Source organism: Polypterus senegalus, chromosome 11, assembly GCF_016835505.1.
Source record: "Polypterus senegalus isolate Bchr_013 chromosome 11, ASM1683550v1, whole genome shotgun sequence".
NCBI lineage: Eukaryota > Metazoa > Chordata > Cladistia > Polypteriformes > Polypteridae > Polypterus > Polypterus senegalus.
In genome coordinates this window covers 48,040,097-48,064,577 of record NC_053164.1, presented here as the reverse complement: position 1 = coordinate 48,064,577, position 24,481 = coordinate 48,040,097, and the positions used below count along the sequence as shown (strand labels likewise).

The following is a 24,481-nucleotide window of genomic DNA, read 5'->3' as shown; positions in this document are numbered from 1 at the left end:
ATCAGAAGAATGCACTGTGTAATTCTTACTGCTTTACATTTATGCTATTACTTCTATTATTACTAGAACAATACCGATGCTCTTTCACAGATTACCTGACTACTAAAGGAGGTGGCAATTTCCTGTAATTTTTGAAAAGTGAACCAGGATGCTTGTCTATTTACTTGATAATAATTAACATTTACTTTGCCTACTGTATTTTGGCTGTCCAAAATGAAGGGTCCTTTAAGCAATTTCAAAATTCCTGACACAGTATTTAATAAGTATGGTCATAGACTTAGAAGCTGTAAAGTTGCTCTTGAAATTATTATTATTAAAATCGAAATTAACAAGTTGTAAGCGGTGATGCTAAAAAAAATGATAAGATTTAGTTTTGATGTTCGTATTGCATACAGTCCTTTAAAAAATACTGATACATATTTAATGCAGATATTAAACTTTGTACTGTATATTCAAAGCACCACTATTGAAAAATAAGTATACATTTGACTGCGCTCATAAAAAATCTACAACGGAAACATTTAGAAATGGATGAATGCAACTGTGATTTGAAATATTCTAATAAAAATAGAAAAAACATTTAACTTAAAAATGTAGCCTACAATGCTATAAGATGCACTTCCTGTTACTTTAATTTCCTTTAAATGTCACCTTCTTGCAGAATACCAGAAAAGAAGTTATGATTAAATACTAAGTTTAACAAATGTCAGTAAAATTAGTACTTTGAAAATATTATAGTTGTCATGGGGCCATAGCTAGTGGCTCAGAAAGTGCAGATTGAGAGCAGAAAGCAAGATGCTTATTCATCCACTCTAAATACAGGATATGGGTTGCTGGAGTGGTTTGTGAGGTTAAGGGTCCTCAGCAGAAGAAGCAACTGAATGCACTAATACCCATTTGAATACAGATAAAAACAGTCTTTAAATTCTATATAGCATTAACGTAATACCACAAATCACATGTAAAAAAATGACAACATAATTAGACACTCTTAATAAAATTCAGAATGACAGGGGGGCAGAGCCTATCACATACAAAGAAATGTTGTACATAACATACCTCTTAATACTAAAGAACACTATCTATGTGACAGCCATTCTTCACAAGAAAGAATTAACTACATTTCTGGATCTGGTGGAAATTTAGGCCAGCTAGATAGGCCAATTACAAAACTACATTTTACTAGAACTGTTTTATTTGATCAGTGCCTTGAGATCAATAATTTGTTTCTAGGTCTATGGTTTAATACACAATTCAGTGAACATAACAGAGACATTTTTAAAATATTTTTTCTCTTAACCCAGTTTTTCTTTTTTATGCAACTGAATTTTCTAAATTATTTCCTACAACAAACTATTCTTGTAATATTTCCTTGTCAAAATGTGCACTTCTGTTAATGTGTAGACTTCAAAATCTGTGCAAATTACACTTGAAAATTGATTTAACCATAAGTGCTTAGCCATACATTTATACATTTTTCAACCTCCACTGTTCCATGTTCTTATCTCCATTTTTTTTTTGGTATAGGATTACTCCAAACAGCTCTTCATCTGAATAAACCCTTTTTGAGAATTTGTCATCCCCTTTCACTTGATACCAAGTTCATACTCCAGGCAGGCCATTGAGTTTAGGATCTCAAGCAGTTCCTAACATCATGATATAAATCTAACATTTAGCAGATTCACCAATTGACCTAACATGCATATGTTTGAGATATGGTAAGAACCTGAGTTTTTCAAGCTCATTTGGCTTTAGGGAGAATATTCAAAGAGACCGTGACTTGTCTGTTGCTACACTGCTACATATCTGGTTAGCACACTGGAATTCTGAATTATGTATATCAGTAACAAAACTGCAAACAAAAAATAAGGTACATAATTCACAAAAATATGGTGCCCTTTTCACCACCAGTTCCACCTGGGCCCTTGGGTTGTTTGTTTTTTGAAACTGCTTAAGAATCAGTCATTTGTTTTTAACAATCCACCTATCCACTTTCTTAAACTTCCTAGAGAAACAGGGAACATTTGTGTTTTGACTATTCAAGTTACTCTGTGCCTAGGATTAAAAGCTGATAAATTTACTACTAGCCTCTCTGAATAATATTTTTCAGACAAGTCAACACTATGTAGTCTAGTTTGATTTCTAATGGGAATACTGTCTTTATAAATATTGAACATACTTCCAGTGAATTATCTCTCAGAATGAACTTGTTAAGTTAACAACTGCAGTACATGCAAGTTCTGTGACGGACTTGTGTCCCATGAAGAACAGATTCCTGCTTTGTCCAATAACTTATGGCCAACCCTGTGGTTCTGTATTAGACCTGGCAGGTCTCTCTTCGACAGTTGAGTGAGGGTGCATAAGACAGAATGTATGGCTTGTTGAAAGCATTATAAGGCATGAAAGATGTTTAAAAATACATTTATTATCATTTAGATTGCTAATATTACTTTTTATTATCATATTCTAATCAGGGATCAAAATGATAAGAAGCATTCATGTCATAATATTAAGACTGCTACTCCATAGAGATAAATAAAATCTTCCTTTCTGTTTGAGTAAACATACATAGCCTACACTTTTAAAGAACAATTAAATAAACAAAATATAATGAAACATCACCTTGCAATACACAAGGATACCCACAATCCCCTTTGGTGCAGAATTAAATGAAGGTGAGCATCAAACATTAAACAATTTACAAACATTTTGAATAAACAATTGTTCTATGTATCAAATTACAATGGCATATTTCAATCACTTTTAAAATTCTTTAATTTTTAGTGATAATTTTAGTGACCTTTCTATTACTGATTAGTGACATTTATAAAAACTCTTAAAATAGGGAATTATGAAATCTTGAAAATTCTTAGAAAGAAAGATAGGGAGCATAAATGAGTTCCATTACACCCTCATGAGTAGCTGAGTGTTTTAAAGTTTTAGATCTGCACATTTTAAAGGGCATTGTACTATGTGGACCCCAAGACGTGTGCAACACAGGGTAGTATTTGCTGCATGGGATATAACAAAAATTTTTAAGACATATAGAGTCAGATTAAATTGATATTCTACACTATCAGATTTTTTGTGGATTATTGGGAAATAATGATTACTGATGTAGACCTATGTACTTATTGCATGACCTCCTTCAAATTTCATTCTAAACACTTGTTATTGTTATTGCAAGAAAATAAAGTTTTATTACATTATGCTTTCCAATCCAGCTTTCAGATTGCACACCTGCTTAAAAACCAATAAGATGTTCATATATAGTGCAGCATGTTAATGTGTGGAAGAAGCAATTATTAGTGAAACAGAGTGCACAAATAATCACTTACAGAAAAACTTTTTATACCTACATTTTTCAAAAGTTAATGTGCCATTCTATCTCCACAATAGACTACCCAATAAATACAAAAGACTTTTGTGAAAGTACTTGGCATTTCATAGAATTATGAGATGGATATTGTTTAATTAATGCAATTAGATACTCTACAATCTATAGTTTCTCTGGGGAGTAGTCTCCTCCTTTAATGTTTATTTGGGAGGAATTATTTTGGATCGTGCAAAGGAAGCACAACTATTACAGAACTGCATCCACTGTGAAACCACACAGGCATACAGACAATAAATATGTCCTTTTGAGAAGAACTCCTTCTCTCCATTAACAGCAAAGATCAACTAAAAACAATGCAAATCTTTGGTTATAAAAAAAAACTTGGTATTAGCTACTATCATTTGCTTCTCATTTTATTTCAGAAACTTCTATTTACAATGCTTGATGAGAACTGAAAACACAAAAAAATTTGAAAACCAAAAAAAGAAACTATTCAGTATTACAGAAAAAAAAATTGCTTCTGCTTAAAATAATAACGCATTACATTTTTCTAAGAATTTGCCTCTTCCCTGTTAAGAATATGATGTCCTAACAGACCGCAGGCTTACAACATGACCACTTCCTGACTCAGATGTGTACTACTAAATAGTGTCATTCAGTCATATGAATAGTACAAGCTTTACTGTAATCATTTGCTTTTTAAGGAACTAAAAACAGAGGCTAGAAATGCTTTACCAAATTGTAATTGCCTGCAAGAAAACCTGAAACATTGAAGTATTTATAGCATCATCTCCTTCACCTTTCCTTGTGAGTCTGTGCGTTTTGGACATTTCTAGTATTTACATCCCCAAATATTTTCATACATAAATCCCAATGCTTTATATTCACAAGAATTCTTTGCCATCAAATGATGCCTATGTTAAAGAGATCAATAACCCACAAAATTAAGACCAGCAAGACAGATTGTTTCTCTCATACTTAAAAAATTAATTTCTAGATGTTTATCCATTAATTTTCAAACCCGTTACAGTATCCATTTTAAGATCATGAGGTCTGTTAAAGATCTATGTAAAATTCAGAACTGCATGCAATATGCAACATGTATGGAGGCATTTAATGCTGCGGTTTAACAAATTTAGATAGGGACACCCTTAAGGCAACTACTAGTCTTGAAATATAAAAAGACTATTGAAAAAAGATCCTGTAGTATAATGTAGTATAACTGAAATGGATTTTCACCCCATTCCCTAAAGCTATATTATGTAATGTCTCCCTTTTAATAAGGAACTGTTTCTTGCCTATTGCATTTTTTTTTAATTATGAAGTTTTCAAACTGAAAAACTTCTATATTTTACAAACATTAATGATTATTACAAAAATATGCGGTAGTGTAATTCTGGTGGTATACTGTACTTATGATAGTGTTAGAACTTAATTTATTAATGATTGAGTTCTTGGATTGTGCTTGCCAGTAATTTTATAGCTACCCAATGCATCTGCCAAATAAAATTAAATGTGGTTGGAAGAAATATTGTTAAGCAAAGGTTTAGAAAGCTCAAACTAGTTTGCATTTTTATCTCAATATCACAAGAGTCTTTTGTTTGCTGTTGACTTGTTTACAAATTTCTGACCATTAAACTGCATTTTTCAAGCCATGTGTACAATAATAGGGACCAGCTTCACAGAACATCAAATCAACTACAGTGAAATAATTTGATAAACGTTTCCTCTTTCGAAATCACACATTTCCTGTGTTGTTTCAGAGATGTGAAATCTCTTTGCAAGTTTTAATTTTTTGTTTTTTGGTTTCTCTTCCCCTCAGGTTTTAACACTCAGAATATTTTTTGTTTTTCTTCTTTCACCCCCTCATGTTTTTTATGTGGTGAGATGGGAATGTTCAGTGTGAGCAGCTGCATGCATGTGCCCCCTCCTATGAGTGCACTGGAGAGGACATCCTCTGCTAATGAATTTTAAAGGGTGGAAAAATGTGTGCTTTGTTTCACTCTCTTACCAATGGCAAAACTGCCCTGGGAAATAAATTATTTTCTATCACCCTAAATCTGTTAGACTTTTTATCTATCATTTATCTATAATTGCTGAAGTACACTATAGTAATCTTTTTTACTGCCTTTCATTGACCTATTTATCCCTTACGCAACATCATTCATACCAAACTTTATTGGAAACCCAATAGTCCAAACATATTTGTTAGTGAAAAGGGTATGGAAAAACTGTCATTGTGGATTAACCCTAAGCCTGTTCATAATGTCACTATCTCATCATCTATGTTTTTAATTTAAAAATGTCACTGTACTCTGTATATATTATGTGACAAGACCACTACTGACATTAATGTTTACTGCATTCCCTGTGCACTCTACCTCCTTTGTTCTTTCTGGGTTGTCAGTTAATTTAACATATATGATTGTTCTCTTCCTGTCACAACTTTATTAATCTAGTGTTAATCTACCTGCTTATCATATTCCTTTTATCTTATAACAACTTCACTGCAATTTTAATTTAAAAAATTATGTATGTATGACAAGGAGTAGAAAAGTTTGATATATGCATAAGTTTAGTTGTGTGTCACAATAACAATTACTGATGACAATCATGAATTTCATACACTCTACTACATTCTCGATAAAAAGTCAACATATTAAATTAATGAAATAGCACCTGGAACTGAAATCTTTAAAATATCCCATTATGATACATTCTAATGTAAAGTATATACACATACGTATATGCACATATAAAATAAATGCGATATACAGAAAAGTTTGTTAACACAAAATTAAGGCATGTTGGCCTATGCTAGTGCATTTGTTGTACATTTAGTCACATATAACTGCATGAACAAATGCATATGTAAAATTTTTAGGATCCAAAATACCCAAACATTAAGGTTCAAAGAAAGACAGAAATACTGCTTTCTTAATAGGGAATGTTATGCACATAGGCAAACGCAGGAACTTGGACAAAGAGACTGTAGTCATTCTTGACTTGTATATGTAGTTTGCACAATAAGCACTATCACCAGTCGCTCACACATTATTCTTATACAGTTAAAGCTGTAAATAAACACACATAACCCACAAAGCTATGTTTGTCACAAAGTGATGAAATTAACACCTACCAAACGAGCATGCTCTTGCAAGCAAAACACAAACACTAAACAGTCACGGTTACACAAACATCTAAAAAAAATCTGCACTAAAAGAAGTAAATATTGCACTAAGAAAACTCTTGTTTTGGCCTGTAAGCTGACAATAAATCATATTCTCACAAGAGCATTTCCCCTTTAATATCTGACCCAGTAACAAGTACTGTACTTGACATACCACATCCTCATTTCTAGCTAAAACCGCTGTATAAGGAAGTTCTCCACTCTGAGCGGTAACTAAAGACTTCTGCTTAAAAATAGATGATACAGCGTGGTTTTTGCGACCACGATATTGTTATAATTCACAATGCTGTCGCTTCCGTTCGTCATTTATTTGAACGACAAGATCACTAGAGACTGTGGCACACTTGATTAGTTCAAAAGATATTACCTTTTCGCTAAGATTTACTTAAAGCACAGGCTAACTACTTCTGAAATATTGTATTGCTCATTTAGCAGGAAAGTGTCCCAAAATAGGGTATACCTAATTCCCACTATAAACGCACAATAAAACTTTCCATATACGCATCTATTTTGATACAAGTAAGTGCTACATAAACCAATGATTCGGTGATTGTTTAAATATAAGGGCCACCATATTTTCTTTATGTATATGAAAGTCTCGCACAGTTGAATATATTGAAGTGAATATATTGACTGGATTCCGCATCGCAATCGTGCTGATTTATAAACTCAGTTGTTTGAGCAACTGTTCCCATAAACTGACATTCAACTCATAGTACAAATGTGTACAAAAATCTCTTTTTTGTCAATAAAGAAAAAATACGGCTTTACTGTTGTAGATAAAACATGAAATATTTAAAAGACAAAATGCAAACGTTTAAAAGAATTATGAATAAATCTGTTTGGGGTCTACAATCAGAGCAGAGTAAAACATTTGACACAAAATACTCTATTTTAAAATTATTTTATAATATGTGACATAAACTCGGACAGGTAACTAAAGAAGATGACCAAGCTAAATTAACATTCATGCCACTTTGCAGAAATTCAGTTATTTTCAAGTACAGTTTTAGGAATAACATTAATAACCGGGACTCTAATCAACCGATAATAAAACGTTATTAAAGCAATTTGACAAAATATGATAAAAAAACTTACCCATTGTGAAGTGATTTTGCTAGATAAAAAGAATGTTTTCTTCGGTAATAATTTTTGTCTTTTGAATTCACTTAGTCCATTAAAGCTTACCAGGGCTGCAAACTCTACGCTCGCCGCCCGTTCGGTAGTAGCTGTTCTGCATATGCCGAGTCTTCGACCAGATGAGGCTGTTTAACTGCCCGCCTTCCAGAAACGCAATGTGTTCTGGGTGTTGTAGTATTCACCACGTTCACCGCGCTCTGCGAAATAAGAAATCTAAAAGCGCGTGGTGGAACTTTCGCATGCAAGCTCTAACCGCATGTAATTAGCGGTTACAAATTTCTATGCAATTGATACGTTTAAAGGAACACATGAAAGTCTTCTGTTAGAAGTCTATTGTAATCCGAACAAGGTGACGATTTCGTATCAGAGAATTTAAATTTCCTGTTCTATTCAACGTCTATTTTCACCTGCGTTTTGACTTCTGCCCGTTTGATGAAAAGATTGCGATAGACATAGTAATCTTTGTATACGCATGGCTATAGTGTTTAGTGTCATCTTTGGTAATACTAAGTACCGAGTTCTAGGATAGAGAAAAGCAACAAGTAGTACAGTAAATTTAAGGTCAGGGTTTTCAAATAATATATGGAAGAAGGAGGAGCATATTTGTGATACTGGGCATTTTTCTGCACACTTGCGGTAGTTTTGAAGTAGCAGTAAACTGAATTTTTTAGAGTTGTGAGTTTTTAATCTATTTTCTAAGGTATTTAATTACTCAGTAAACTGAAAGAAATCTACAGTTTCATCAACAGAAAGAGATAAATTAAGTTAAAAAATCTAGTTTAAAAAAAAATCCTTTTCATTTATAAAAATAAATACAAGTAAGCAATTTACATTTTGGCTAGAACGTTAGATTAAATTTCAACCCCTTAATATAAACAAAAGAGAATGTATCACAACGTTGGATGCATTTTTTTCTTATGTTATGCTGGCTTGGTGTGGAAGGTTTGGAAATCTTAATGTCAGCAATAAATAAAGAATAAGCCAACTATAAAATGGGGCAAAAAAAATTAGAGTCACAGCTGTCCAGTCCTATAGATCTATTTAATAAGCAAGTATAATGAAAAGCAGAAAGTATTTTGTCAGACAGGATTAACCTACTACATTCTCAGTTTCAGTTTTTGCCATCCAGTTACCAGTTGAACGTTCTGAGGATTAAAAGCAACCAGTTCAAATACTCTTTTATTCCAATATTTCTAAGTAAGTTCAATTTTAATAAACCTCAGCAGGCCTAAATCACAGAATGAACAGTTTAGCATTTGCATTGATCGATAGTCAAGTCTTATTTTTATATTTAATTCTCTGTGTCTAATATGTTTAATCTAATGTTTCATCGAAAAGATTATGCTCATTGTTGTAGTTTATGTTTTGATGCTTGTATTCTTCATTGACATGTTTTTTATATTGTGGTTTCTTTGTAAATCATGCTGACAAACCAAATTTCACAATTAAATTTAAGTGAATCGTTGCAGATTTTGTTGAATATGTCATTTTAAAATGTCAATCATACCTAAAGTTAATTATTATTTCGCAATGACCCTGAGTTTTGCTTTAACTGATTTCATTTATTAGAGTCAATAACCGTTAACATCTGTTGGAGAAAACACACACACAGTGGATTAAATTAGCTTTATTGCAAAACAGCGAGACTAGAGAAGGATTAGAGGTTCCGTATTTTTTAACTATATAACTTAACAACCCAATTAAAACTAATTAGCAAGCAAAATTAAATGCATTATTTGGACAGTAATATCTTAATATTTTCAACTAAAACTGACTACTTAAAATATGGCTTTCACATAAACAGACAAATATATACATTGTAGAGTGGATACTCCAGCCTCTTATTGCTATGACTTAATGCTCATCTGTCCACAGTTTCCAGCAAAATGTTATTAATAAGATGAGCCTGTTTTTTGAGCTGTGCATTACATCTCTTCATCAGTGGACCTCCTTGGTTATCTTCTGAATCTTCTTACAGAGTATATTATAATGGACATAGAACTACAAAAAATACAAAATATTACTCACTAATCATGAAGCCGGGGAATGCTACTATGTTGCATACTGAGTAAGTTAGAATTTCACTGTACTCTGTACATGTGCACAGTAATGACCATATAAACAAGCAGCATTAAACTCACTTTTACAGAGGGCCAAAAATAACATTTTATAAAGTTTATGTGGGCTCAAACATGTTAACAAACCACTGCAAAAAATTACATCTAAGTAAGTGAAGAATATTTATATAATGACATTAAATCTAGTTTTTCTTATTGTAAGAATTATTGACTTATCAAAAATATTATATTTATGATTTTTTAGCTTACATTAAGAGGACTTGTCAAGTAAATTTTGCTTGCCCCATTGGCAATTATTTTTGCTAAACAAGAGCAAAACAACTCCCATTTAAAGTTTTTCTTGTCTAGTTGCATATGCGTTTTTTGTAGTATACTGAAACATTATCTTTATGAAGAAGACACACAGGTACCACTCTTCTTATGACAGTCATATATTTTCTCTCACATTACAGCCTTACACCTGAATTTATGTGCACCACAATTGGATCACACTTGACCACACAGAAAATGGGTGTAAATGATGGAGCACATAATCCACATTCAGAATTGCAATTACATTTAAAGAAAAACCAAGCAAAATGACACCTTTTATTGGCTAACTAAAAAGATTACAATATGCAAGCTTTTGAGGCATCTTGCCTGAAGAAGGGGCCTTAGTTGCCTTGAAAGCTTGCATATTGTAATCTTTTTAGTTAGTCAATAAAAGGTGACATTTTGCTTGGCTTTTCTCTACATTCATAATGGCTAACCTGGTACAACACCCTAATACTAATTACATTTAAATGAATGCAAATGCATTTTCTATCCACATACAAAAATCAAAACAGCACAAAAGATCAAAGGATCATGCTCTGTGGTCCCAGCAGATAGGTACACTGGAGAGTGGCTAGTCCTGATACCCACGAAGCTTTAAAGGTTGAGCTCAAGTAGATGAAGTCCAGCTACCATCTCCTTCATAAAACTGCCACATCTTTGTCATCATACTAAAACATTTTCTTGTTAGGTTGTTACAAACTGCTAATTTCCGTTCTAACTATAGGATATAGCTGGGGTTCACTGTGCTGTACACATAAACACGAGCAGACACTGGATATGCATTTTAATGCTAGATGTAAATGTTATCCAACTAAATTATATACACACTATTATAGGGTCTTTGCGAAAGTCATCACAGGCCATATGCAACATGTTTTGAGTACTGGCAAAGCAGGCTGTGAATCCAGCCCTTGGGCCTTGACTTTGACATCCTTGCTATAAACTTATATGTAAGGATATTTTAAGAAAGACATAAAAGGACATAAAAGGAAGCAAGGGAGTAAACCGGGAAAGGTTAAAACAAATCTCACTATCAATACTTAACTGATTAGATCTTAAATGCAAACTTTTATAGTAGACATAATAAACTCCCAACATGAAGTGTCAAGAAAATCCATCCATAAAATATATCATTTTCACCTTGTAGTTTTTTGCAGTACTTTTCTTCTGTTGATAATAGTGTGTTTATTTCTAGTGTCTATATCTCTCTGTTCTACGAAAGGAGAACAAATTAAAAATGTGATAGTTCACAAAGGTAGGATAAAAGAATAGACAGGGAAGGCAGGGGAAGAGGAATAACAGAATGATAGGTATTTTGGGGGTGCTTTGCTTTTCATCACCAGATACTGGAAATGAATTGTAACTTTGTCACTGTCTGTCTGAGGTATGTACATTTTCTTTGAGCCTGTGAGAGGATGTACCTCTTTGTATGCAAATTTCCTATCACACCCAAAAGACATTTGGGCGCTTTATTGATTGTGGCATGTAATGGATTAGTAGCCCATCCAAGATTGTTTTGTGATGCTGCCAGGATAGGTTCTGAACCACATGACCCTAAATGATACTAAATGGATTAAAAAATTAATAGAGGGATGGATGGATGTATCAATTGTACCTTTTTGAGTTGGGTTAGGGTACTGTTATCAAAGCTTTTTCAATTGGGTATTTTTGGTGTCTGAAGTCAAATATGGTAATCCTTAGACCTCTGTGATAGCACCAGTACTATTTTCACCCTAAATACAGAGTGTATATGCATGTGCCGTATATCTACTTTACAGTAAGGTTGCCTCCCATTTGTTCTCAGAGCAGCTTGGTTATACATCTAATCAGTTTACTCCATTTAGTTGAAGTCACTGCAATTTTTATAGAGTTATTCCACAATTTTATTGATTTTGTAGCATGGTCCATTTTCCTCATTAAAATTCATTTACAGTTGAGTATAATACTATCAGAAAGGGATGCAAAATGAGGTTGAGATGCTTAGTAGGTTTCAAATGCTGCTCTGTTAATATATATTTGCTTGATTATTTTATATACATCCATCCATCCAGCTATATCCTAACTAAAGGGTCACGGTGGTCTGCTGGAGACAATCCCAGCCAACACAAGACACAAGGCAGGAAACAAACCCCAGGTTTGTTTCACACACACTAGGGACAATTTATGATCACCAATCCACCTAACCTGCATGTCTTTGGACTGTGGGAGGAAACCGACGCAGACACGGGGAGAACATGCAAACTTCACGCAGGGAGGACCCAGGAAGCGAACCCAGGTCTCCTTACTATGAGGCAGAAGCGCTACCACTGCACCACCATTCCACCTATTATATATACAGGACACTGCAAAAATGTATATCAAAAACAGACAAAAAAAAAAAACTGGTGTTTAGCAAAATAATTTGACAAAGGGGTAAGCAAAATTTACTTATCAAGATTTCTTGAATTAGGCTAAATAATCATGAATATAAATTTTTGTATAAGCGAATAATTCTTACAATATGGAAAACTAGACTTAATGTCACAATTTAAATACTTTTCATTTGGCTTAGATTTCATTTTTTGCAGTGGACTCAGTTTGATAGTTAAACAATGAAGCTTAACAAAAATGAAAGCAAAGTAATTGCATTTCCCTTATTGACCACCTGTCTGAAGCTGCACCCAACTACTTATTATAATATACACAGGTTCAGTTTTACAACAAAATCCCGGGGTTTGTTCCTGCCTTGCGTCCTGTGTTGGCTGGAATTGGCTCCTGCAGACCCCCGTGACCCTGTGTTAGGATATAGCTGGTCGGACAGTGACTGACTGACTGAAAAAAATTTATACTCTTCAAAGATCTATCTATCTATCATATAGTGCCTTTCTTATCTATCGATCTATCGATCTATCTGTCTATCACTATACTTGCAGCATTTCACAGTAACACTGATTTTTTTCGTGTCATCCAATATATTGTTTGTGATTAACTTTATTGCATTGGTCTACAATCTATTAGTAATAGAGTATGGGTCTTTTAAAATGCATCTTCAGGGGCTTTCAAGAGGAAAGAAGGAAACTCCTCTAATTATACAATCTCTACTTAGAGAGCCAATAAACCAATAAATGTATTAATAAATTTAATAAATACTGTAAATTCTTCTGCTACAGACTTACGGATTTTAAGAAAGTTGGAATTAGACAATCATACCTCATATCTTCACCTGTTGGTGTGCCAGGAATGCTATAACAGTAGGTGGTTGTCCACTGAATAGGTGTGTGCAAACTGTACAAGAATTTGTGCAAACAAATTACTAGGCTAATAATGTAGTTGTCTTCGAGAAATGCAATAGTATAGTGTGTTACAAAAAGTTGTGGGTTTTTTTGTAAACAATTTTAATATTTTTAAATAGAAAAACAGCAGAACAACCGTATAAGAAAAGTTCATCATCAAAAAGAGAATATTGTTTTTCATACATTTTGTAAGGTAGTGTTTAAAGAAATGGTGCATTTCCTTCTAGTTAATAGATACAAACACAAACATAAAGATAAAAAATGCAATTAAATTTTACAGACCTATATGTACTCATAGCATTTGAACTCAAAATAATTAAGGAAACTGTGCTGACCCACCTTCAGGAGTTTTAAATTTGTGAACTCCACCAACTGATCTTGACAGCAAATACATTGATAGTTTTCTAAGCAGCCAGACATGGCAAGCCAAATTACCCTTTACAAACATTAAATTTAATATATCCTGAAATATATGTTAAGATACTGTAAAATGAATTATATATATGGTCATATGTCTGGTTTAAGATTCATAAAACATATTTTCAAATATCTCAATTGATTTTTGAGATATCTAAAATGATATTCTGGCTTCTTTCATAAATCTGAAATATATCTTAAGATACTGTAAAAAGCATTTCAAGATATACTAAAAATAACTCCCCTTTCATTTTAAGAAATCTCAAATACATTTCAAGATAGCATAAAATAACACTGTAATCTGAAATGCAGTTCAAGATATTTAAATAACTACCTGTGCATTTTCAGATATCAACAATACATAAAGGTATTTTAAGAATATCTCAAATTTATTTTTAGATATTTTAAAATAATTATGTGCATTGCCAGTCATATAAAATGCAATTCAATAATTTCCAATAAAATGTCCTGTGATTTCTATTCTTTTCTATATAGACTTGTTCTCATTACTCTGTTATCACTGAATGATCCAAACAAATCACAGACATCAGATATAGATCACTGGATTGTAACTAATCAGCCTTGAATTTTGTCATACTTAAGATATCCTCACATATCAAAAGAAGTCCATATATGAGCATGTGTAACAATTTCACATTCAGTGTCCTGTTTGCATTAGACTGTTGCATTACATCTTTGAAGGTGATGGAAATGACATGGATTATTTTGTCTAGGATAAAATAATGTTCTGTTCTCCTGCACACGCTCCCCTACTTCTGCTTTTGCCCTGGCTTTCATGTACATTTTTCTACTCAGAAAGCTGAACTCAAACATTTCCTCCAAATCACAGAGTATCTTACAAGAGATCACAAAGCATTCCATCTCACACAATATACTAAATAAAAGTGAACAAACTGCAACACAGCATGTTAAAATTACACTCATTTTTTCTATAATCTAAGTACAGCTTGCAATGTGTCATTTAATCAGTGGCATTCAAATGTCAAACTTTATGGGTTAAGTGTTTTGTTGGGAATGGTACTCTCAACAAGAGAGAGAGGGACAAAGAAAGAAAGAAAGAAAGAAAGAAAGAAAGAAGTCACATTTTTTCCTGATAACTAGGAAAAGAGACCATTGAAGGTAATTTTGATTTAGACCTGACCTTGAAAGCTATGAGTGACCAAACCATTCCAAAGGATAAAAGTATAACTTATAACAAAAGTAAACCAGAGCTGTATATGTCCAGAATACAGCTCTCCTTTAGGTTGACCCTTTTATTTTAATTCCATACATATTTCTACATGTGAACACACAGGTGAAGCACTATTCTAGCTATTGTATCATTATACTGTCCATATCAAATTAAATAAATTAATTTATTTTAAAAAATTGCACCATCTCCTCATTCATTGATTTTCAGAACACAATCATTCCAATTGAAGTTCATAGAGCACTGTAGTCTGTCCTAGCAGCACTGGGTCTAAAGTAGGTATTAACTCTGGAGGACTACAGTTTTTCATTGATCCCTAACTCTTGATTTGAGGCAAATGTGTCACTGTAACAAAAAACAACAAAATCCTTGGGCCTTTTTTAACTCTTCTGTTTGACTATTTCTACAGTTATAGTACATGAAATGTATGTTTTTCTTGTTTCAAGCTACTGCATTTTAAGCCTGATCTATACCCCATAATATTAATTATTGGGGGTAATGGTGCTGACTGCAACATCATTCTGTAACTCTTTAATTCATACAATTTAGGTTTTATTTTTGACACTCGCATGTCATTTAAAACACAAATAACAAAACTATCCAAAACATGTTTTTCTCCATCTTAATAATGATGAAAGATTAAGATGTTTCCTAAATATGCAAGATATTGAGATATTAATTCTTAATGCAGCTATCAGTTAATTCAAAATGCTGCTGCAAGAATCATTACATGAACCAGAAAATCTGAACACATAACTCCAGTTCTCAAGTCTTTACACTGGCTCCCAGTTAAGCTTATAGTTGACTTCAAAATCCTCCTTTTAACTTATAAAGCCTTAAATGGTCAAAGCCCAGCTTACCTATTTGAGCCTTTCAGTACTTACACACCAGAGTGCACTCTAAGATCTTAATAAGCTGACTTTCTTAAGATTCCATGGATTATTTAAAGAGCAATGGGAGGTCAAGCTTTTAATTAGAGGCCCCCAAACCTGTGGAATGATTTTCCTACTAATATGTAGTAAGAGATGCCCTTTCAGTCTCAGCTTTGAAATCCTTCCTGAAGATGTACTTAGTACAGCATACTCGACTGTTTGTTAGTTATTTGTACAGAAATATAAGTATCACAATATTTTAAACTGTTACCATCCCTCTTCTATTCTGTTTCTCCTCTCATCTTCTGGATGTGGCACTTGGTGCCACTGCTCTACTTCCATGCTGCTCCTCTGCATATGGAAAAGTCATCTTGGAAAAAGGAGCATTGGAATCATCAAATGGAAAGATTCTCTCATCAGATTGAACGGCCAGCTCAGACTCCACTATTGAAAATCCAGAAGCAGGTAGGCAACCAGTTGGCCGATATCTCCAGGACTGTGACTTTAAAAAAATGTTCTCTTTTACAATTTGAATCTCCTCCATTAACAAGTGACCAAAGTTCATCAATTAATTAATGGACAAATATTGTTGGTTTGAATTTATGTTTAATACGTTTCTATCATGTTCTTTGTGTATTTCAACAACTTTGTATTTATATGTTTATCAGTTCTGTATTTGATTATTAATAAAATCTATTACAGAACTCTGCACCTGCACTCAATGAAGCATGCTATATGAAAAATAAGTTGTATCGTATTGTATATCAAAGTTGTGTTTGATTATTTAAATATGAAACTGTTCCCATTTTTCTTTTTCAGAATAAACTCATACATCTTTAAACCCACTTAATCCAGTTCAGGGTAGTTACAGACTCCCCAAGCAGAAATAAGACACAAGACCTGGATAGAGTGACAGTCTATCACAGTTCACACTTATACAAATAGTAAACTTAGAATTGCCAATTAACCTAACATGTACTGTATGTTGGAAGAAAACTCTATATTACTGCACTAGGTGTTCAGACAAGTGTTTATGTACTGTACCATTAATGTCTATAACTCTACTGGGTAATAAACACCTATCAGGCTAATTTAGAGTCACCATTTGAAACATACATCTTTGGTGGGTGTGAGATAAACCAGGTGGGGCACACTTACCCACTAACCCATGCTCACTCTGCTACTACAAACTAAAATCCAATTGTCATATCACAACCAGGGTTCCTCCCCTGGCTGGAGTTTAAATTAATGTTTAACGTGCAAGGGATGTTCAAAAAGTTTCCACACTTTTTTAAGTCTATTTATTAAGAATTTCAAAAGTAATCACATCACTTTTCTACATAGTCACCTTTCTTTGCGAAGCAATTTTTCCAGCGTCATACCAAGTTTTTAATGCCATAAGCAAAAAATGTTTTTGGTTGAGCGCATAGCCACTGATGCACCACTGCTTTCACATCAGGGTTTTTTCTTCATTCTTCATGGTCGTGGCTGTAACTGGACATCAGGAGCGCTCTGCATCCGTCACACTAGTACAGCCATGTTCGAACATTTCAATCCACTCATAGACGTCTCTACAAGAGAAAACTTTATAACCATACTGAGCACACATGTGGAGATGAATTTTTGCTCCCGGCACGCCTTCTGCCCACAAAAAGCGTATGACAGAACGGTGTTCCTCTTTAGTGCAATTTCTGCAGCCATCTTCATCACAGGGTGACAACTCTTATACTAAACTGTAATGGCAGCCGGCTTGCCAGGCAGAACTAGTCACATGATACTCTCAGACATGAACATTTACTACTCCTCCCACCTTCACTGTTTCGAATGAAAATATAAAAGTGTGAAAACTTTTTGAACAACCGTTGTATGTTGCTCATTTTTGATTCTTTGATTTATGTTGATTATGATAATGTTACTTTTGTTCATTATGTGCATTATTGTTTGTTTTTGATTTTGTTTAGTTATGTAAGCTGCTTGTGTATTGTTCCATGTGTTTTGTGGGTGTTCCCCCAAGAGGCATGGCCACCAGTTGGTTACCACCAGGGACTGCCCTCCAATCTGTAAATCCAGTGCGTCTCTCAGGGATCCTGATGGTTTGAACATGCCTGGGAATGGTGAGTTTACTTGTATTCATTTGAATTATTGGATTTCTAGGTTTTCAACCCACTGTTCTATATTTTGACGATTCTTTGGATTTCTGTTTTGGGACTTGCTCGCCTTGGATTGCCCTTGCTGGCAACTCCTGTTTGCCTGGTGTACTCTATGGCGCTTCATGGATTTACAAAGTTTTTTGTGAAATAACTCTTTTATTATCTTTATTTTATAAAGATTCTGTTTGCCCTTATTACTAGCCCCCTCTAGTGGACATTACTGGAAGTGTTTGAGACTATTGTGCTTTGGAACTCTTCAGTGCTCCAGTTCACGACAGAAATCAAAAATTACAGTTGCCAAACAAGATAACCTGCACATATTTGAGATTTGGAAGAAAAACTAGAGCACATCAAGGCAACCCAAATGGAGACGAAAACATGTGTATGCAGGCAGTGTCCAGTTTGGATGCAAGCCTAGCAGTGCTAACCACTGGGCCACTGTGCATCCTCATTGTGAGGCCAGTTAACAGTTATATATACAGTATGCTCAAAAGCTTTTGTTTGTTTTGGAACCAGTCCATTATATCACTCTGGAAAATCTAAATGGGTATTTCCCTGTCTTTAAATCTAATGTCAAAGAAATTAAACTAGATGTTTTGGAAACACTGCTTCCAACACACTGAGCTACACAGTCAAAATCACACCCCACCGCCAACATAGTGGCTGAGTTCAGTTTCAAAAGTGTTAATCACGAAAAAAAAAAAAAAAACCTGGTTTCTTTGTACTTTTAACTGCTTCATGAATTAGGCAACAGTGGGCTGTTCAGAGTCACACAGAGAGGCTGTGGTGGGAATTCAACCTGCAAAGTTTTGGACTAAAGACTAGTTTACTATATATGGTGCTCTGAAAATTTTTGAAACATAGTGTTTTCAGGTTTTCAGCCAATGGGTGAAGGAAAAAAAAATACATTTAACTAATCTTATGTTATTTATTGAATAAGTAATAACTGCTATTGTGTGAAGAAGTAAATGCCACCTTTCACTTAACAAGTGACTGCACCACCTTTAACTTCATTGACTGCAACTGAAGGCTTCCTATAATTTAGTACCAATTTTTCACATAGTTGTGGAGGTATTGTAGGCCACTCTTGCAAAAGTGATTTAATTTAGAAAGCACCTCTATTACATTTAGGGCTGGATTTTGATTAGGCCACTCCATAACTTTAATTTTGTTTCTTTTCCGTCATTCTCAAAAGGTTTTGGCTTTAGCGTTTTGGACAACTGTCTTTTATGAAATAACATATTCTTTAGCTTTACCTCAGAGATCAACAGTTGATTTTTTTCCAGCAATTTTCTCCTGTAGAACAGAATTTATGGTTCTTTAGGTTATAGTAAGTTGCTTAGATCCTGAGGTAGTAAAGCCCCTTTACACCATCACAATAACACCACCTTGTTTAACTTTTGATTTGAAATTCTTACTATGGAACACTGCATCAGCTTTATCACAAATACAATGGAATGCATGTCATTCAAAATCGATTCTCATTTGTCCCTAGAACATATTTCCAAAAGCCATCCAGGTGCTTGCTCACATGAGAAATAAGTATTTATGTTTGTCTTGTTGAGGAGTGGTTTCCGCCTTGCTACTTCTCAATAAAACCCATTTTTGTCTTTCTGATTAAGGAGTTATTACCACTCACATTTGTTTAGGCAGGAGAAGTCTTCAGTTCTTGAGATTTTTTTAAGGGTCTTTTGTAAGCTCCTCGATGATTTTAACCTGTGCTTTTGAGGTAATTTTGATAAATTGGCAACTCCTGGGAAGATTTCACTACTGTTCCAAGTGTCTTTAACTTTTTAGATTATGGGTGTCACTGTGGCTTTGTAGCCTTTTCGAGACTGATTGATATTAACATTTATTTCTGATTTCCTTTAATTGTGGCTTTATGTGCTTATTGAATCTTTATGCTGGCAACTTGACTCTGATGGTATGGGTCAAAAATAAGTGAGATTTAAAAAGAGCAGTGCTAGCTGTAATTAAGCATGGATGTATTCATTCGGCTGACTCTAAAATGCCAGGGGATAGACCTATTAAGGGAGAGATTGAAAGTGATGGAAATCCACACTGTCAATTAAGGAACCTCTCTACATGCTAGTATAGAAAGAGATAGGGTGACTTGGAGCAGGGGAGGATTCTTCAGAGACACTAAGATGAAAGGGAGGTCTTGTGGTGTCCTACTTTTAAGGAAAGTTAGCTCAGAAGCAGTACAGTATCTTTTTACAAGAAGCCATCCCTGTGGATTGGTTAAAAATAACATTACTCTTTTGTAATGTGTTTGCAGTTGTAGCCAATGTCCACACATGAGCATACTTTTGCATTTCAATACTACAGAGCTGGCATAACAAGGAAGTTTTTGTAGAAGTTCTATAGACCAGAATGGATTATGGAATGTTATAGGGTCATCAATGGCCCTAGAAGTGGTAAGTTGGAAATTCTTTCGAGCTCCCTGCCCCATCATAATGGACTCTGGAGTTAGTGCATTGGTGAAAGAATTTGTGGGGAAGGACCTAGAGAAGTCAGACTTTGAGAGAGACAGCGTAATAGGACCGTTTAAAGTGTTTTGGAGATAGGCAGGAGAGTAAACCAATCCATCAAGTCCAAGTCAAGTTAGGGTCTGACATATGCAGTTTTCCTGTTTATTTGTTTTTCAATATTTTATGTTTTCCCTTTACTCATTCTCCCCTGTGTTTTTGTATAATAAAATCTCTTAGGTACCATAAGTATGTGTTCCACTTGGTATTAGCACTTTGGATTAGTGTGACACTTCAACAGGCAGTTATAGGGTTTTGAACCCAAATACATAAAAAGGAAATATTAATTTGGACTCACTTAATTTAGTTTAGGGTTGCAGATGCCAGAACCAGGACAGTAGAAACAATCCTAGATGAGGTGTCAGTCCATTGCAGAACACATTCCACCACTCGCCTAGAGTTAAGAGTCATTAATTACAGTAATTCACATGAGATGTGGGAGGGTATTGTACAGAGACATGAGGAGAAGGTACTAACTCCACAATGACAGTGATCAGGATTCTGGGTTAATAGTGTTGCTTATATTTTATTTGTCTTAAGCTTTCCGCAATGATACACAGTTCAGTATATCCATGCATTAACACTAGCAGTGTCTGCAGGCCTCCTGCTGTGCTTAACTGCTTAATTTGGCAAGCAAGGCAAATTCTTAGACCTAGAAACACACAATGCTATGTTCATCTGCTAACAACAGGGTTAATGTTATCATTGCCTAGGCTAAACTAGAATATTTCCTGCTGTATTCTTTCTATCTAAGTGCCTCTTTCTGAACAATGTTTAATAATATTTTTGGAATTGATGCCTTTTGTTTTGTTCTAGAACTTTATCCATCTAACAGTATCATCATGTATTTGCATCAGTAGTGCGATTTCCTTTTTAACTTTTTTCAGAATAAATCCATCTTAATTACTAGTTGATTTTAAGAGATTTCCACTGCTCAAGGATACATTGTCTTAAACTAATTCTGAATGCTTTAGAGCCATGACTATTAAAGGCGCTATGGAGCAGGCGATTCAATCAGCAAGGAAAAGCATCCATTTTGATTTCAAAGACTCAAGCGACAAAGCCAGTATCACAAATGCATCTCTTGTTTGTGTTTAAGTTGGCTTTGAGGTCAAATTATCTCTCGTGTGAATGCTCTAAAACAATGAGTTGGCCTAAAGGCTGACTGAACCTCAGCCCTTGTGTTTGGGGACTAAATGCTATCATAGGTATACCTGTATATGTGAATGGACACAGGTCAGCCAGGCAGCCTAAAAATGAAACAAAACAAGCACAAAATATCAACTTCAGAAGTATTACATGATTACTGAGTTGTCTTGAGTAAAGCTTCCTTGTAAATAAATCTATCACCTTCAATATTGGTAAGTGTATGAATGAAACAAAAAATCAAAGACCTCTTTACAATGATCAATTATGGCTACAGCATATACATTCTTTTAGTTTTATGCAACTTATTAATATTAGGGACAGCACAGCAATGTAATGGCTAGTGTTGCTGTTTCATTTATTCAGCATCTTGGGTAAGAAATTCCCCCCTAGTTTTTGTCACTCAGTTTGTACTTTTCTCTCCATGCCAACAAGGATTTTTCATTTGGTACTTCAGTTTTCTTCCCACATTCCAAAGACATGAGTGTTCGGTTATTTGGTGATTCTAAATTGGCTCTGTGTGGGTGTGGGTGTGAGTGTGTGCATGAAAGATTGCTTGGCATTCCTTTAAGGATTGATGCCTGTCTTATGCCAGATGCTGCTGAGATAGTCTCTAGCCTCCTGCAACTCCAATTAAACAGTTTGGAAAAGTTTTGTGTTGTTATGAATATGGTGCTAATATGCCAAATGCATTAAGATTAAGCACTGGCTTGTATAATGAATCTAACAATAAGATATGAGTGCATGTCCTACTGAAGTGTGCAACGATGCACTTGCTAGTCCATTCATTCTCCACTAGCTGTTGCCTAAGCATGCAGTGAATTTGTGTGTGTCACATTTTACTGTTTGCAATTTATATTATGCACATTAATTTTTTATTCTATACTGATCTCCATGACCATATTTGATATTGTAATATGTATGAAGTTTAAAACTATTTTGCTTCAATATTGACAGTGTTACATATCTATGATTGTCATTTCCAAGGCACTGATTATGGGAACTGATTAACTAAGTTCAATTAAAATAACATGTGGTGTATTTAGGCCTCTTAAACACAATATTTAGAATTTCATAAGTAACAAAGAGTACATAAAATTATACTAAATAATTTATAGAGATCTCCTAACACAGTTTTGCTAGACTAGTAGTAGAGATGATTCAAGGCATCTACTATTAAGGAATATAGTTTCTTTAGTATTGAGTAGACTTCAACTTGAGGACAACAGTGCAGCTAAGGAAAACTGAAATATGCAGGGTGGGGGACTAAGAGCAAACTGCCCCATTATGTAGGAGTAGCAGATTTGCAACTGTACTTTAAGAAGCTACTGCAACAGTCAATATAAATAATGTAATCACATTGTTAGGAATTTGCAGTTAAACACATTTTATCTCTCTATATATATAATCCAGTGTCTGTCTGTCTGCTATTCACGAGAGAACTACTTAATGGATTTTGATCTGTTTTATTCTATACTTTGCTTGAACATTCTGTTTAGTTTTGCAACTTCTCTCATCACCCTAAGAATCATAGTTTACTTGCAGGAGCGATATATTTGTGCTAATCCGAGACAGAAGCTGCAGGCCGAGGGGATGGGGAAGCGTGAGGTCAGGAGTGGGCAGCTGGTCTGCCTCTGCGTTTTGGAGCGTAACTTGCCTCCGCTTAGCTAGTGATACCTTTTTGTTTATAGATTTTTAAAGTTTGTCCTGTTTCACTGTTACATGGCCAAATGATTTCATTCTTAGTAAAATTTAATAGATAATAAAAACATTGTTCATCCCTGAAAATTTCATTTCATTGCATTAATGCCTTTTGTTTTGTTCTAGAACTTTATCCATCTAACAGTATCATCATGTATTTGCATTAGTAGTGCGATTTCCTTTTTAACAAATCCATCTTAATTACTAGTTGATTTTAAGAGATTTCCACTGCTCAAGGATACATTGTCTTAAACTAATTCTGAATGCTTTAGAGCCATGACTATTAAAGGCGCTATGGAGCAGGCGATTCAATCGGCAAGGAAAAGCATCCATTTTGATTTCAAAGACTCAAGAGACAAAGTCAGTATCACAAATGCATCTCTTGTTTGTGTTTAAGTTGGCTTTGAGGTCAAATTATCTCTCGTGTGAATGCTCTAAAACAATGAGTTGGCCTAAAGGCTGACTGAACTTCAGCCCTTGTGTTTGGGGACTAAATGCTATCATAGGTATTCCTGTATATGTGAATGGACACAGGTCAGCCAGGCAGCCTAAAAATGAAACAAAACAAGCACAAAATATCAGCTTCAGAAGTATTACATGATTACTGAGTTGTCTTGAGTAAAGCTTCCTTGTAAATAAATCTATCACCTTCAATATTGCTAAGTGTATGAATGAAATTAAATTTAAAATTCAATCAAGGAATTTTAAAAATTTTATCTAAGGTGACTTTCTTTTTTTGCCCTTAGGTTCATTCTCATTCTGAAGTAATTATATTATTTGAAAAATATTATATTAACGGCCCTTTCTTATCTGTATTTGTAAGTTTCAAAAATGCTGTACACCCCCTTACAAATTTCTCTAACCAGAATCAGAATGACAATATCAATAAAAGCAATTATTTATTAAAAGAAAGTACAGTTCTTTCGTCCAGGGACTAGCTTTCCTTGCTCTGTGTATTCTAGTGTGCAAAAATGAGGAATACTTCACAGAACAATCATTTGTGTTGCCTTATTATATGGAAATCTAAGAAGTTTAAATTGCATTCACGATTTATTTATTTATATTAATAATAACTAAGACAAGCAACAAGAATAGATAAAAAGTCACTAGCTCTTCTGAGTACAT

General features: G+C 34.2%; 1 protein-coding gene across 1 annotated transcript in view; it reads right to left on the bottom strand.

Annotated features, from left to right (window-relative positions):
• Window positions 1-7,750, bottom strand: part of arid5a (AT rich interactive domain 5A (MRF1-like)) — a 46,697-nt gene extending 38,947 nt beyond the window's left edge. Inside the window, exon 1 of the mRNA XM_039768550.1 lies at window positions 7,626-7,750. Coding sequence (XP_039624484.1) covers window positions 7,626-7,629 — 4 coding nt within the window. The 5' untranslated portion in view covers window positions 7,630-7,750. The remainder of the gene's footprint in view (window positions 1-7,625) is intronic.
• Window positions 7,751-24,481: the final 16,731 nt, after the last annotated feature.